This window comes from Ptiloglossa arizonensis, chromosome 9 (assembly GCF_051014685.1).
Source record: "Ptiloglossa arizonensis isolate GNS036 chromosome 9, iyPtiAriz1_principal, whole genome shotgun sequence".
In the NCBI taxonomy this organism is placed as follows: domain Eukaryota; kingdom Metazoa; phylum Arthropoda; class Insecta; order Hymenoptera; family Colletidae; genus Ptiloglossa; species Ptiloglossa arizonensis.
Genome location: NC_135056.1, coordinates 14775833 through 14793191, shown reverse-complemented (window position 1 = coordinate 14793191; position 17359 = coordinate 14775833). Strand labels below are relative to the sequence as shown.

General features: G+C 50.9%; 1 protein-coding gene across 1 annotated transcript in view; it reads right to left on the bottom strand.

The window, feature by feature from the left end:
• Positions 1-17359, bottom strand: part of Ephrin (ephrin) — a 61297-nt gene that overhangs the window by 10082 nt on the left and 33856 nt on the right. The window contains exons 2-3 of the mRNA XM_076319990.1: positions 2378-2519; positions 1196-1499 (exon numbers count right to left, since the gene is read on the bottom strand). Coding sequence (XP_076176105.1) covers positions 1196-1499; positions 2378-2519 — 446 coding nt within the window. The remainder of the gene's footprint in view (positions 1-1195; positions 1500-2377; positions 2520-17359) is intronic.

Here is a 17359-nt window from a genome sequence, read left to right as displayed (position 1 = left end):
GCGCAACGCGCAACCGCTCGACACAGGAGAGGAGAGGATTTCGAGGCCGAGAGAGTCCCGTGGAATCTTGAATGCCGGGACGCTCGAAGAGTTCAGAGTTCTCGGGCAGCGAAATAGCTAGTCATTACGGCGCATGAATCGTCTCTGGCGGAGTGTCGGGGAACGGGAGGGACGGGGGAGACGGCCGCGGTGGTAGCGGCAGAAAAGGAGGCAAGCGGAGGTGGTGTCGGGAGGGAGGGAGGGAGGCACGGTTGGAACGAATTAGGGAGCGAACAGAGACCGGGGCTAGAATGGAATAGTGGAATTTATTGTGCTCCGGGACAGTGTTAGTCCCCTAACCGCAACAAATGGTGCACGGTAAGAATTATAATTGATAGGGATTATTTAAGAGGGGTGTGTGTAGGTTCGACGAACGTAGAGAGAACGTTGAGGGGAGGTAGAGGAAGAATGAGTTCAGAGGACGACGACGGAGACGCTCCGACATACGTTCCCCTACCCCGCCGTTACGAAAGTCGTTCTCCTCTTTGTAACCGATCACGGGATAATGAATTTATGGCGCGGTCCTCTTCTGATTCGTTTCTTCCTGCGTCTTCGACGGGACGGTGAATCGTGCGCGGAACTGACGCGAAAGCGTGAAGACTTTAAACGTGATTTACACGCGGAATGAAAAGGCGGCGCGTCCTCTTCCATGGACAACGTCTATAATTTCGGATTATGATAATCGGGGTATTAGGATGTGGGCCCGTACGCGCGAAACTCTTCGGGAGTCCTTCGAGAGTCTTCGGGAAGTTTAGGGTCGGCCGAGTACCGGATCTCGAGGCGCGAATCTAGTGAGCCGATAGATTCGAAAGTTTCTCGTCTGGGTGATTAGCCGATTCTCGATTTCGTGCGACGAAATCGCCTCGTTCGCTCGAAACCGAGGTAGATGGCGATTTTTCCGCTTCGTTGCGAAATAAAATCGATCGTAAAAACAGTTTCGACAAGATGGACTTTTTTTGTCAGGAAAAATTCGCCCGAGGATCGACTAGAAAAATACGAATTTCATTTTCCCGTTACTCGAACGAAAAAATTGATCTCTAAAAGCGACGTGACCGTGGTTGTTCGGTGAGGACGTTTTCGATGTGACCTGTTTCCAAATTTTAAGGAAAACACGAAGCGATCGTCAATACAGACAAAGACAAAAACAAGTACTTACAATTGTTGCGCGATGTCGCAGAGGACGAGGAGGTGTCAGTGTCGTTGCTGCAGCAAACCTTGAAGACTACCTTCATGTTGTTGCTGGTGCACCTTCCACCGATACGCTTGTACAGATCGTCCTTCGACGAGGTGCTGATGAAGTAGTAATCGCGTCCTGGAAGGAACTCTGGACCTCCGGGTTGCGGTGTGAACGGCCTGAAGGTGATAGTGAAGTACAACGTCTTGTTGGGATTGTTGCAGATCGCTATGCACCGAGGAGCCGGATTCGTTATCCGACATGTTTCGTACTCCTCCTTGGAGACCTAAAGGGAAAGGTACAGGGGACGGTTAAGAAACTTCCGACGCGAATCGATCGGCAACGCTTCCGGTTTGTCACGAACGGCTCCCCCTTCTTTCGCGTTTGTCTTTTTCTCGCGGTGTTCAGCGGGGCCGTACCGGCGAAGAACATTAATCGTCGATCGACCACTGTGAAAAAACTTTTGTCGGAGTTGTTCGTGTTCTACAACCGTGGAAATGGTCTCCCCCTTCGAGACACAATTAAGCGGCGATGAAACGCGGTGCTCGTTCGTCGAGAGTCTAATCGTGCGCGGGAATCGCTATCGAAGACAATACGAGGGGTGGGAGATGGACATATATCGGGGCGGTGATCAGATCTCGACGATGATTCGTGATTCGTGTTTGCGTCCGCTTCGTCTTCCCCGATAAAAGCGAGTAAAAGGGGGTGAAACTTTCCACGAAGGCAACAAATTTTGATCCACGACTCACGGTGTCGTTCTTCCTACGAATAGGCGATCGATCGTTCCGGGAACGTTTCGTGGAATGACGTATACCGCGGTCGTGAATATTTTTAAGAACCTGAAACGATTCCCGTCGAGTCGGTGAGCCACCAGGGCGAGGGGTAACGCACGGTGTCAAAAGTTGGCCGCGTAGCGGAAGTCGTTCTTGGGGGTCCGCGGCGAGCGAGTTAACGAACGAGTTTTCGAGTAGCAACAGCTGTCTAAACATCCACGGAGAACGCCCTTTGACAATTTTTTCGTCCCGTATAATGGTCCGCGGCAGTCGTGTAACTCGATTTATCTGTTGTTCCGAGCACGCGGCGCGCCGGGGTAGCGTAGCTCGTGACAAACTCTTTGCTAGAAGGAGGGTAGGTAGGGCACACTTTGGCGCTCGCGGTACTCACGTTGTAAATAATATACTTCTCCGTCTTGTTGTCCGGCGTTCCCACCTGGTACACAGGACATATTATGTTCACTTGATCGTACTCGAACGCTGCGTTGTTCTTGTTCACGTCGATTATGTGGTCCGTGTTGTCTATTCGGAATCTGTAACAGAGAAACGAATTTGTCAGTAACGCGCCGATAAGAAATCTAATCGGTATCCGATACGGTCGAAAGCGTTTATTAGACCGTACATTGGTACAAATTACTATTTGCACCGTATCGATAAGTATCCTCGGAACAATAAATAATCCAAGATCCGATAATCGACGGAAAGAATATTTCGAAATATTTTTCCCATCGTCACGAATGAAATTTTCTTACAATACCCGTTGCTTTCGCAACGTTCCCCTAACCACGTGGACCAATTCTACACGGACGAGTGACTTCGTTTTCTCGTTTCGTTCGAATTTCATCGTAGGACTGGTCGTTCTTTCGAGAACCCCGTCCGCGCGACTCGGTGCAACGTATTCGCGGCTCGAGAAAGAAAAAAAAAAGAAAATAAATTCGCGAACATCGTACGCGACTCGTCGCGGAACATCGACGAGCGACGTTTCACCGCAGGGTATCCGGCTCGGAGGAACGGAACACAATAGATTCGTTTCCGCGTATCGGTCGCTGGGAAACCGAGGGCCGGCCGTGAAACATTCGCGAAATTCCGACGCCCCCGGAGGTTCCTCGCGAGGAGTACGCGCGGGTTCCCTCCGGGTCCGTCGGTAGCCAGGTCAGGAAAGGGAGAAAAAGAAAGGACGCGCGGGACTCGCCCTCGTAGGCACCCAATGTCAGATAGGCAGGCGCCCATGGTGTCGAGACCCCACGTAAGTGTACATACATGGTTCTCTCTCTCTCTCTCTCTCTCTCTCGTCGGCGCAGCAGCCGCCGCGTATGCGCACACGTGTACGCACACAGGTGAAACTTGTATATACAGGCTCGCTCGTATTATGTAGCGGAGCTTCGCTGGATACTCGGCCGAGGATGGAACGAAAGGTCGGCGAATGAGTAGAAAGGGAGGCGAAGAAGACGAGGAGGAGGAAGGTGGAGAAGGAGATGCCGGTGACGGGGTGGAGGGGAACGGTTCCTATATAACCGGTTCTTTCCAACGGCGCTCACACACGCCGATACACGTCCAAGCGTCTCTCCACGTTGCGCGGTGTACAGTAACGTCTCCTGCTGTTCACACCGCCCTATTTCGGGTCTACGAATCGGCGCACGGACTATTTTCTTCCAGCTCGCGGGCCGCTCCACTTGTTTCGCCACCACCGTCGCTACCGACGCCCCCCTCCTACCCCACCCTCGCCTCTCGTATTTATTTTCCTTTCTCCGGCTACGTACGGTACGTACACGGCCGCGAGTATATTTGTTCTGCGTTACATAAATTAGATACGGACAGACGATGCCCGGGCGTCCACGGGAAGAATGTTAAGGCACCGTTGAAATACGGTTTCCCTGTTTTCTTAACGCCCGAACGGACGCGCCCCTCCCCCTCCCCCCCGTCTTTTTTCCCCGCAACGCTCCATTTAATTTCGAACGTCTCGGCGAATAAATTCTCGCTTCTCGGGTGCAACAACGCGCGACGAGGGGGAGGCGTACGGAACGTTATCGATGTCAAATTCGCAAATCGGTACCGATACGGTTCGCCCTATCGCTTTCGCGAAATAAAAGAAAAAAAAAATGAAACGGTCGATTCGAACGCTTAATCCTTTAAACCGGGGCACGCTGAACACGCGGACTCGATCCATTAAGTTCCGCGGTCCGCTCTCCTACCCTTCCCCCTTCATCTTTTTATTACGAGCATTATTATTTGCTCGGAGCACTTTCGGTAACGCGGGGTGCGATGCAAATTGAATCGACACGGTTTAACGGTTATTCGAACGTACGTATGACTAAATGCTCGAAAAAACATTGAATAACGTTACTTAACCTCGCGTTAGATTCTACTCGGTGTTTTTGGGTTAAGAGTGTCACGAATGGAACGGGTATCGCGAGGTACGTATAGGTATTGCGAGAGGACCGAAGAAACGTAAAAAAAGTATCCAATCGCATCCGTTACAATAGGTCCAATCACGAAAGAATAATAGACGATAGAGACTCGAGGGAAACATGTCGGAGCGAGAAACGGCCTTTCAAATATTTTGTACAACGTTGAAAAATAATCGTGCCGAAGTGAGCTCGCTTCGAACCTTCTTTCGATGCGTTTAAAGTGCGCAGATCATATTTCGAGATATTTGAAAAAGTATGTTACCCCCGTTGAACTCGAGGAACTGCGCGAAACCCGGGTACTTGTTCTCGTTCCGTTCACTTTACTCGCGTAGTTTCGAGATCGTTCGAAAGTGGTTAATTCCTTTGCGTCTCTTCGACGTAAAGCTCGAGGCGTTCGAGGGTTAATACTAGTATACCCGGAGGCCCGGTGCCTAGAGGTCGAACGCTCGTACGGTGGTCTAATGCTCGAGGTTGCGGGCGTCCCGTTTCGACCCTCGGGTGCGTACGTTATTTTCTTAACACGTGTCGCGGCCAGTACGGCACAAGGTTTAAAGAGATTTCGAGCGAGGTGTACCACGTCGTACGTGGTGCCCGTAAAGCTCTCTCTCCGTGGCGGTAAAACGCGGGCGTCGAAAACGCGTCCCGACGTTTCGGAGCATTAACGGACAATCTCGTAAGTGGGCGTGTAAGGGCTCGAAAATTGGAAGGTAGGCCGGGCCTCGACCAAATTAACGTTTGGCGATAATATCCGCTCTCTCTCGGTGCCCCCATGTCGGTTCGTCGGCTCGGTACCCACCCTAAGCGCGCAACCAACGCCAACAACCTCGGGACCGAGGCACGCGCATACAACCACGAGCCTCCACCACGGACGTATACCCGTCGTTGAACGTGTGCACGTGTGTACGATTGTGTGCCCGCGCGTTCGCGCGTGGGTGTATAGGACATTTCAGTCGTAGCCCGGCCATTCACGAATTTATTAGACATCGTATACGTACGATCGTGGCCCGAATTACTCGCGATAAAAGCACGGCGTGGCTCCTTTTGGTACTTTGGACCGGGCAACTCGGTTTCCACGGAGGTTGATGTACCACGGGGCCGTCTTGTTCCCCGGTCGTCGACGCGTTAATGGCGGCGATGCGCGGTGAATTGTGATGTATAAATTTGCCGGAGGTTTCGTTTTGAAGGAAACGATTCTGCCCCGAGTGTGTAGCGGGGGTACCACCTTTTTTCGTTTCTTCGGACGACGAGATAAGACGACGATGGCGCGCGCGACAAGAGAGGGAGTCTTAAATTAACGCGGACGTCGAAGAATCCCGTCGATTGTAACTTCGTTATTTTTATTTCCCTTTTTTTTTCTTCTTTTTTTTTTTTCGTCACAAGAGATTGCGTAAGTTCGATTTTTGGCAACGAGCGAAATCGGCGTCTTCGAACCGCTCGCTCGTTTCGATGTTGAAATATCATCGATCCGCTTATCTCGATCCCGGGTAAAAAGTTCTTCGATGATCGAACTTGGATCCTGGTCGAAGAAGAGGAGGAAGAAGAGGTAGAAGAAGAAGAAGAAAAAAAAAAGAACAAATACTCTTTACGAGGAGACGGCGCGGTGGTGGCGGTACGCGCAAAACTCCTCGGCCGACAATGTAGTATATACCGATTACGCTCAATACACGCGCGAACTCGTGCTCGTCTATTTGTTATTTTAATCCCGGCTCGAATTATGCCCGCTGAAAGCCTGTTATTGCATGTTACGGTACTTAGAATGCGATCTTTTTAACTCGAGGACGAAACGGTTTTGGTGCTCTTGCACGCTGTCCGGTACGAGGCGCATAAAGGCTGTCTTGTATTACGATCGTCGACGTGTTATTGGTAGCCTCGATGTGTGATTTAAAGGTTTCCCCGGCGGGAACGGTGTCATTTGCATATACCTACGTATTCGTAGGATCGCTGAGGACCCTTGTATTAATGCGATACGTTGCCTCGGTTCTCCGACGGTTCTTTTCTGGCCTTAGGTAAATACTCGGCATGAATATGTATGGGGATAGTCGACGGTGACCCCTTCGAACCTGAAACCTGTGCGTCTGTGAATATCGAGGGCTCGCGCGGACACGTTTTTCGTATCCGACCCGATACGAACGATAATATTGCACGAACCTCTTTCTACCCGGTTCGGTGTTATCGCATCATCGTTGTTACAAGTTTCCACGCGCATTCCTTACCGGGACGTCGATGAACACCCGTGTCGTTCCGAACGTCGACGATGAAACACTTTTTATCGACGATCTCGATAAAAAGCCCCCCGCTTCTTCTTCGTCGTCCGACTACTTTTTACGAGGGCTCGGTGTCCCCCGACGATTATACGTAATATCCGCGCGAAAATGTCTAATACGCGGTATTTCGTGTCCGTTTCGTCGGGTCGATCGTCGTCGCCGGTTCTAATTGCTTCGACGACCAAAGGTCCTGTAAAATCCGCGAACGCCCGGCCGAAATTGTACGGGAACCAATAACTGTTCGACGTATACCTACCCCCTAACCGTCTTCATTAATTCCCACTACTGTCCACTCGACACCAATCAACTACCAAATAAAACCCACGCAAGGGTCCGCGCCTAATTGGAACAGCGAAAAAGTGGGCGTGTTCTCGATCGGGGACCTCCATCGTTTTCGGGACCCCTGAAAAGTCCTGTCGATCGTTTCTCGACCGAGACCAATTTTACGCGTCACCCTCTTTCCGTTTGCCCGCACCGAATGTCCCGACGCTCGTACGAACACACACCGTGATCCGATTCTATTTTCCCGTTCGCGTTTGCCGAGAGAAAAAAATGATGGAAAATAAAAGAAAAGCGACGGAGGAAAGAAGACGCATCGCGCGGACCCGACGTTAAAAAGTTATCGCTTCGAGGTCCGCAATTACGCGAGATTCCTATCGGCGTAATTACCATCGTTCCTTCCCTCCCTCCCTCCCACCCCGTGGGGGTTCACGGTATTCGAGAATCTCGGAAAGGAACGCCAGAAGAGCAATAGAAACCGGCACGCGGATCGACGCCGAGCGTATAAACGACACGCTCGTTCTTCGAAGCTCGCGAGCTAGTAAAAGGGGGATCCTTTAATCATCGATCCCTGACCTTCGTTTCGCCGCCGTTAAGGGAGATCCTCGTGCGTGCCTGCGTGCCTGCGTGCGTGCGTGCGCACGCGCGCGCGCGTGCGAGCGAGCGAGCGAGCCAGCTAGCACCATCATCCCCCGAAGAACCGAAACGCCAACGAAGAAGCGAAAACGAGAACGCTTTTCAAAGCGTTCAACGTCGTCCGCGGAGAGACGGGACAAAGACTCGGTGAGAAACGGAGAGGAAACCGTACCGTACCCTACCCGTGCCGCGAGCGCCCCGGGACGAAGAGAAACACGCGAGAGGAGAGAAGCGACGTGCAAGAGGAAGCCCTGGAAACTGGCGAGGGAAAGAAACACACCGAGAAGGAACGACCGAGCCGGAGAGAGAGACACATTGGACGAAAAGGGAGAGCGAGACCGAGCAGAGAAAGCACACAGGCCTTATGCACTAACTATAAGTGGGATATTCTGGCAGGAATATCAAAGCCCCGGGACTGCGTCAAAGAGGGCGAGCGGAGATGTTGGAGGAGACAGAAGGGAGAGATAGTAAACGGAAAGAAAGCAGAAGCAAAAAGACGCCGCGGATGGATCCTTGGACGTTACCGGCTTCGGGACCATCGTTTGACTCTTTCATTCATCATGTTCATTCCTTAGACAAGCATTGTGCCCGTATAATGCATATTTCCCTCCCCCCTCCGCCCTCCTTCCCCGGTTCACGTTTCTATTTGGTCGCTGACGAGCCAACGGTGTTGTAATGTCCGCGGGGAATTAGTATTGAAAATTTACGGCGCGACCGAGAGGGACGCGTATGAATTATTTAAAAGAGCCGGTTCGTTAAAACGATTCTTGATTTCTGGTTTTCTCTCTTACGCGGCCGTTCTCTTTTTCAGGCCGTAGGATAAAAGCCGGCGCGATTCGGTTTTTATACGTATGATAATTCGCGAATCGGTCACGGTAGCGTGTCCGCGACACCTGCCCCGGTGGAAAGTATCCCGCGTGCTCCGTTGATCGTAGGTGGGCGATGTAAACGTTAATTTCGACGAGCGAGCGAACGGATCGAGTTGGATTTCGTTATCCACGATATACATATGTATGTGTTTACCTACGAAATCGATACTCTTTTATCGCGACGTTGAAAAGATCGTCTTCGAGAGGTAGCCGAGACTCGACGAGACCCGCTGCGCTATCGATTACGGCACGTTTCGATACCTGTTTAATTACGTTCGCGATCGACCGGGAACCGGAGAAGCGAACGCTCGACGATCGGTCTTGATGATCGGTAATTCTTCGTAGGTTCGTTCCGCTGAATTTTCCACGCTCGATCGTGCCGAATTTATAATACTTGTTCGAAACAAATTTTTCCCGCCGTTACCGAATCGATTTTATTTGTTTTTCATTAACCCGTTAACACCAGCTCCGATTTATGCACGTGGGATTGGTTTTCGGAAAATTGAAAACCCAAGGCGCGAGGAATAATAAAACTCGAACGAAATCACCGTGGAAGAATAATTGTACAATTACGAAGTAATAACCACGTGCACGTGGAACTGGACGCGATAACCGTACATTGAAAAGTAACTGTACAATTGTAAAATTGACCAGTTGTAATTTAGCATTGGCGGGTAAATAGAAAGTTAATGGCGAGTGTCGGTGTAAATTGTCGGTCGTTTCACCGTGTCGGTGAATAAACAATATCGGTGAAGTTAACGTCGCAACGCGTCGGTTAAACGGTGTCGATTAAAACGTACTTAGTGATCTCGTGCAAACCTGTTTAAACTATGTAAATATTCGAATAATTTGCATCTCCGATGTTAGGTCCCAGACGTATTACTCCGGAGCAATGTTACGTAAGGTACGAAACGTAACGATGTTACGCGCGGTTCTTTTATCGAAAAAGACCAATCGTAGGAATCCTCGAACTGGAAAAGAGCGTCCGTATGGTCGCAACTTCGTCCCGCGCGTGATTTTACACTTCCATCGAGTAGACGCCCGAGGCTTTGTTCTCGGCGTGCCTTCGACCGTTAAAATCCGACGTAAAACGGGTGCGACCGTGGTCGTTTTTATGGGCGTAGATTTAACGAGACCGAATGGACGCGATTAACGTCGTCGGGTTGATTTCCTGGACCGAGAGTATCCCACGCGTTTGCAGTTCGCGTCCCTCGAGTACCGGCGGCGTTGATCGTTTCGGGAAAATCTCGCGGCTCTTTTAAATCGGTTTAATTCGATTGCTCTCGGGGTCCCTCTCCATCGTGCGTGAAACGATGCGAAGAAACTCTGGGAGATTCGAAAGTCAACCGTGAAGAAGTTTCGAGGTACGAGTACACACACACACACACATCGTGGTGGCTCGTAAGTAACTTCGCTCGTGGAAATATAAAAACGAGACCCCGCTCGGTTTCCGCAACATCTATTTCGAACCGGCGCGCGACGTATTCGGCCGAAACTAACAGGGGGCAAATCGTTCGCGTCGATCCTTGGGAACTTTTCAATTATTTATAAAAGACGATGATCCGCGTTCCCTGTGGTTTTCGTAGCGTGACGAATACCAAGGCCCCGTGCCGTATTCATAATAACTTCCTGCAAGATGGTACCCGTTGTACCATCGTGGTCGGTCCATTTAATGCACGAGCATTAATGCGTTATGTAAAAGCGCGCTGGTGATTCTCTCGTCGTCGTCGTCGTCGTCTTCTTCTTGGTCTTGGTCTTGGTCTTGGTCGTGGTCGTCGTCGTCGTAGTTCACGACGTCGAGGCGACGGTCGGCGTCTTTTCGTCTCACGGTGCCATTAAGACGTGCCGCCGCGACGTTATTATTAGTTAACGTCAAATATTTATTGTATTCTCGCTCGCAGGCATCTCTCTGCCCTCGCCCGCGAACGAATCTGTCTCGCGTTCGGTCTATTCTCGTATCCTGGACAACTACACCAGACTTCCTGCTACTTCTGCATTATCCGCGGCGCGTCTATCCGCATAATGGGTTTGTATTGGCACGCTCGGGGATCGCTCTCGCATTCTTCGTTGACGGATTTCCTCCTTTTTCGAGCCGCAGCGGGGAATTGTTAACCGGTGCGTAAACAATTTTGTGAATCGATGGATCGTCTTTACTCGAGGTGACGGTAACGTATTTTTTTTTTTCTTTTTTTTTTATTACATATCCCTGGACCGATTTTAACCGATCGACTCCGTGGAGTTACAAACTTCTCGTTTCCTAGAATAGTCGAGAATCTTTCGAAACTTGACCGCAACCCGGATATCGAAACGATCAAGAGAAACGGGAAAACTACAATTTAATCCCCGGTGAATATACACGCTTCGGCTTAATTTGAACGTATTATCGGTCGATCGAATACATCGTTCGCGTGCTGTAACGTACCTTTCGCGGGCAGCTCGTACTCGATCCGCCTCGTCGATCGAATTAGACCGTAATCGGTAAAGAGAATTCTGGGGAACGAAAAATTTCCCTCCCGCTTTCTCTTTCGAAAGCAAACATCTATTGTAACTACAATTTTATACATCGTTTTGAAAGACTATTCGAGAATTAGCCAAATTCCGAGCAACGGAGAGGGAGAAAACAAGGATATTTTCCCATCCCGATCGTGCGCGAATGAAAATCGTATAGATTTCCATACGACCGTGAAGAACGATTCGAAGGCGAAAGAGAAAGATCGGGAGCGATCGTGGAAGCGATACGAACCGTTCCAGCTCGGTCGAGACCGCGAAAAAAAAAACATAAAAGAAAAAAGCAAGTTCCGCTCCGCGACCCGCGCTCTAATTACGCTAATCTACCGTGAGTTTTTCCCGGCGCCGATAATCCGCGGGATTTACGAGCACGGTGGAAAAGGGTAGGGGAAGAAACGTTCCTGAGCCGTGTACACGGAAGAGGAACTAAAATTAACGAGACCCCTGGTAATTTCCCCCTCGGGGTAAAATTCTGTCCTGGTGTTAGCACGGTCGTAAACAACCGACCGATCACGGATACAAGAGTCCGTTAACCGACGAAATAATTTGTCAAATACCGTCTCTCTCCGTCGAGGTTGTCCCGCCGTGTCGACTTTCCGTTTTTGCTCACCGTTTTCCCGCGGTCGGACGATTTCGTTCGATCTCGGCTCGAATTAACGACGCACAATTGGACACCGAAGAGAAAACGCGAGCTCCCGATTTCTGTCGCGTTACTATCTTTCCCTCTGTCTCTCTTTCTCTCTGTTGCGAAAAGAATCGAACACCGTTCTGCGGTCGAAACGCGGCTTCCCACCGTCTAGCAACGCGATCGAGTTTGCGGTCCGGGCGACCGGTATCGCGGTGATCGTATCTATGAGTTTTCGGTGAAAATTTTCGTCACGAGTTACGTGGTCGGTCCGATTTCGTGGCGGCAACTTTCGAGACCGAATTAAGCACCGAGTTAAGTGCCGAGTCCGAAGCTCAAAGGAACAACGCCACCGGGGAGTCGAGAACTACCGCTTAAAAAAATACGGCTCCATCAAACGGCCGGGTCGTTAGGAAATTGACGGTGTTTCGCGAGGATAAATCTCCGCGAAAAAATAGAGGAAAAAAATAGACGAAGAAAAAGAGAAAAAGAAACAGGCCGCGCCGCGCCATCGCCCCCGGAATGGTTTATGGATTTAAGGGAGGGGACGAAGCGATTATCGTCAACGAGAGCATTTGTAAAATTTACGACGCTCTCTTCTTCCCTCTCTTTCTCTCTCTTTTTCCTTCGCTCTCTCTTTTCCTCTTCGCGACGCTCGAAGACGATGTCGGCGACGGATACTCTCCGTGTTCTCAAGATAACCGAGATCAAAGTCTGACGCCCGGATATCGTGCGATAAAATCGTTCGTTCGGGGGGGAGAGACGATGTCCTCGTCGAAGGAGAGAACGCGACTCCGGGGAATTTTCGATTTTCCGTTTAATCGGGGGATTCAACGATCCGTGTTTCCTACGGTTGTTACGAATCGCGGAGGAAAAAGGCACGAAATATTTCGCGAAGCTTCAAGACCACAGAAAATAGGACCACGGTAATCAAGGATAAGGAACTTTGTTTTTTCGAATCTAGAGATCCGCGTTTTGAACTGGCGCTAGGAATCGTTGCGCGCGTTCTCGAACCGCGAGAATGTCGTACGCGGAGAGAAGAAGGCGCGAAACGTTTCGTGAAGCTTGAACGCGACGCGAGAAACGGATACTCGTCGTATTTTGCGGATACCAGAGCGGGAAGTTCGATTTTCTAGCTCGCCGGGGGACCTAGAATCCGTGTGTTATACGGGCGCTACGAATGGTCGGGCGCAATTTCGGTTCGCGGGAATGTCGTCGGGGACGTGGTTAAAAAAAAGGGGCGCGAAACGTTCGTACGCTGCGAGGTCGGAACTCGGGTACCAGTCGGGCGATTGGACCACGCGAGAGCAAACAACACGATCCCGACGGCGTGGCGCGAGACTTCACCGAAAGTTCATCGATCCACGCGTACCGCGACGCTACGCGTCCTATTAAAAGCCGGCCAGCGCGTACAAACGCTCGCTCTCGTCGTTCCACCTCCCTCGCGAGGCGTGGAATGGAGGCACTAAAGTGGCTAGACGGAGTGTCAGAGCCGGCCCGAGATCAGAGGGCCGCCGTTGAAAGAAATAGTCCGCCGGGACGTTATGCCGCAGCCACGTCCGCGCACGTGTTTTTGGGGTTACCGTCTCGTACCGTCGATTTATCAGGCTCGTCGAAAGCCGCGACACGATTCTCTTTGCCTGTCGGAATTCGCCGCGACGCTCGAACAGGTGACGGGGGAACGACGATTTTTTTCCCCCCGATGAATTTGTCGCCTCCGATCGTCCTCGAGGACGATTTATTCGGGAGAACGGAACCGGGGTATCTGGAGCAACGGGGCCATACGGCGTAATTTGGTTTAAAGCGGACGATCGAGTTATTCGCGAGCAGAACGTCCTAACTTGCCTCGGATCGAAAGGAAGTGCCAATGTACAGGTCGACGATTTGAAACGGCGCCCAGGGGGAGTGGCTTCGGTGTAGAGGGACCCAGGATGTCGAGTAGCGCGAATACACAGCGGACGATCGAGTCACTCGTGAGTGAATAAAAAATTGTACAGATGGACGATTTAAAAACAACACCCCGTGGGGAGTGGTCTCACCGTAGCGGAGACAGTAATATCTCGAAAATGATCTCAGCCGGGGCTTCGGTTCTCTATGAGCGTCTTTTAAAATAGATAGTCGGAGAAATTAGGCGCCAACGCGCTAATATCAACGTTGTCATCGTTGCCGGTTCGGATAGTTTGTCTTCCGAGAAATCCTTCTATGACGTAAGCTTCGAAGCTTCGTTGCACGCACGGCTATTTCTATGTACAATAAGCGCGATCGTTAAAGTTAGAATACTCGGTAGTCCAAGTTCCCGCCAAGGGTAATCAATTCGGGACGAAACGCTCGGTGAAAGTATCATCGAACGAATCGGCCCGGTTTCTATTATTCGTACGTACGAATTCTCCCCGAATTATCGCGCGTATATCGCGAACGGAGTGCCTCTCCCCAGAATCCCGAGATACTTTCGTTCCGTTACACGGCTTGGATATATCGACCCCTCGAACCTCGTCCGTTATCACAAATACGACGACGACTACAGTGAGTCACAGTACGCGATCAAGTGGAATTCGTATCGAGAGCAGGGATCTCCGTAATTTATGTGCAACGGCGTGCCACCGCTTTGTAATTGGACCAACCGCGCAAGTAGAGGAGTGTCTGTCCCGATCGGTGATCAAATGCTCGTCGTCGAAAGAAATAGTCGGGCGACCCGAGGTTGCACCACGTGGTCCACGGGCGTCCCGACGACGCGCGTGCTTTCGGAGTTCCGACGGCTCGGGTAGATTTATCAGTCGCGACGTTTCGAATGTGTCGAAAGCGACCGCAGTCCTCGCCCTTTGAACCCACGTTGCAGCCAACTCTCGGTTAATGCATCGCGAGGGTATATACACGGTGTACGATGGAAAAGCCAGCGGGTTAATAGAGTCGTGGACATCCTCGAGTCGTTAATTAATCTTAACTGCCAATTAGCGTTCATAGCGGCTTCACCTTCGGGTAACCGTCGCCTTTTATTTTTTAAATCGATCCCTCCTCTACCTTGCCACGTACCACGATCAACCGCGTCTCGTCTCCACGCGATACGCTCCCTCGGCGAGCGTATAAATGTCACTCCTTTTAATTCCTGCGAAACAGGGGTCCGACCGCTCGGAATCGGTCGCGTAGAGTGCGCAACATCGGGTAATGGAAACGATTTTAAGGTACCATTTTAACGCTACCTCGTCAACACCCCCTTTCGTTCGTTCGGCGTACGTTCTTTTCGAGCGATTTTTTTGTTGTTTTTTTTTTTGTTCCTCCTCTTCGAGACCCGGACAACGCTGTCATCGTCGTGAAAGCAACGAGAGATCGAGCGACCCCCGGTGACATTTAACGACGATTTAATTTTACGATCGCCAACTTTACGGCGATCTCGAACGTCGATTAGACGGAACCACTCTTCGGGGAAGTACCGTTCGGTATATTAGCACTCGGCTTCGGGAAGAAAGCTTCGTAGCTTGCGGCGTGACCTTGCTACGTTATAGCTTCTTCGGTTTTATGGCCGATACCAGTTGCCAGGGCACATCGGGGGAGCCGATGAAAGGTTTATGGTTATGGAAATGTTTGTTCCCTACGATGGGGAAATTGTACGTTGAAATCAGTTTTTGGAACTGTCCGCGCCGGGGTTACGGCCCGTAGGATCGTTCGGTTCAGATGTATTCCAGGTAGTTGGAAAGTATTCCTTCGCGTTGCAGCAATAAGCGATCGATCGATCGTTTCGAACATAAATTGGAAAAAAAAAACGGTACGAGTTTATTCGCACGATCGATCTCCAACGTACGAAATTCACATTATGCGTCGGGTGATCGCAAAAGTGGTCAAAATCGACGCAAGAAACGCGGAAGAAATTAAACTCGAAGACACACGATATTACGTCCAGTGTCGTTGGTGCTCCGAAACGAACTCTCGTCGATATCGACCGATGAAAATTTCACGATTACGATATTGTTTGTTCGCGCGATAAGGAAACGGTACAACCGGACGGTTGTAAAATATTTCCTTCGTCCGTGTATTTTTCATCACGACGATAACCGATTAATCGATTCGAAAAACGTGGATGCCGCTGCAACGGTGGTGGCGGCGGCGGCGGCGGCGGCGGCGGCGGCGGCGTCGGCGGCTAATACGAGTGCACCGATGCGATCGATCCAACGGGTATAAAATTCGTATCGCGCGTTGTGGTAATCGTAAGAGCCATTAGACGAGCGCAAGAAAAGCGGAAGAAATTAAAATCGTGGACTCGGTGTGTTGCCTATCGCCGATCTAACCGTCGTAGGTGCTCCAAAACTAATCTTCGACGTCGCGAGCCGATGAATAGTTTTTACGATTGGATGGAAATTGTTTCCTTTATTACTTTCATTTTTCCCGCGTCGCGACGATGAGCGATTAATCGATTCGAAGGAACGTTGAAAACGGTAACTCGGTTTATCGACGTGTAAAATTCCATAACGCGAGTTAAGTGATCGCGAGCGTGGTAGTTGGAGACGGAACGAAGACGGAAACAATTAAAATCGAAGACAGACGGTGTTGGCGTACAGCGATCACGGTCGTTCACGTGGTAGGTGCTCCGAAACGAAGCCCTCTACGTGGCGCAAACCGGCAGCATCCGTCTCCATTGTTGGTCCTGCGTTATCTTAACGAAACGGTCGGCGGACCGGCATCAATCACGTTATCTACGTCGCGATTCCATAATCCTTATAATTAATCTGTCCCGAGGCGGTCCCGATCGCGAGCCCCGGTACCGCATCCGTTAGACGGCGGACTTCCTTGACAGAGACAGAACGCCGTTGCAGGATTTGCACCTTCGACAAAGATCCGGATTGCGCATTGAGACATTTCTGTCCGGCCGATATGGAAGATAACCCGTGTCCCGGTGCACGTTCGGGGTCAGGGCCCCGTTCTTGGGTCAGATCCGCCGGCCGGCCATCGTGTTGATATCCCCGAGATAGCTCCCATTGTTTATGGACATTGTCGTGCGCAGGTACGCGGGCCCAGCGACAGTTCGGGGTCACTTCCTAGTGCCGTGACGTTTCACACCAGCGTGACACATCGCCCGGGAGATTCTCGGGATTCGGTCACGAATTCGCGTGACTCGCGGAAAATCACCGCCGGCCCCCGAGAGGCGGTGCTGGCATCCACGGCTCGGCCATGGTCTTCTCTTTTTCTGCTCGTCGGTCAGAGAAATCTGTCTCACATCGCGAGTACTTGGCCCTTGGTCTTTCGATCCTCGCTGCCTAACAATTTTTTCGCAGAGAGTACCAAAGTCGAGCAGTGCTGGCATCTTCGACTCGTGGTCTTCTCTTCTTCCGGTCCATCGGTGAGAGAAATCCAATTCACCCTGCGAGTACTTGTTCACGGAGTTCAATTCGTCCGGATCTTCTGTGCTCGACGATTTTCCATGGAATACGTACTATATATCGTACAATCGCGAGGAAATTCTATCTTGAAAATTCGTAACCACGTCCGTCCCGTAATTTCTGATACTTTTCAACGAGCTTCCCTTTCTCGAAAAGGATTCCAACCAACGGGTTATCCTCGAGGTTAGACAGTTCCTCGTACTCGAATATCCCGCGACACCTGCCCGGTTTAGCGAGAATTCCGGTAGCTGTTGGAATCGTCACTGAATTATTGCAAAAAGTTTCCCCAAGGATCGTTACACTCTGTCGCGCGCGCGGAACACGCGGTGTTTACAAACGAAGGGAACCGCGAAGCGTTTCTTCCGCGACGCGATGATATTTACGAACTTTCGAAGTGCTCCGATCCGTGGCTGGC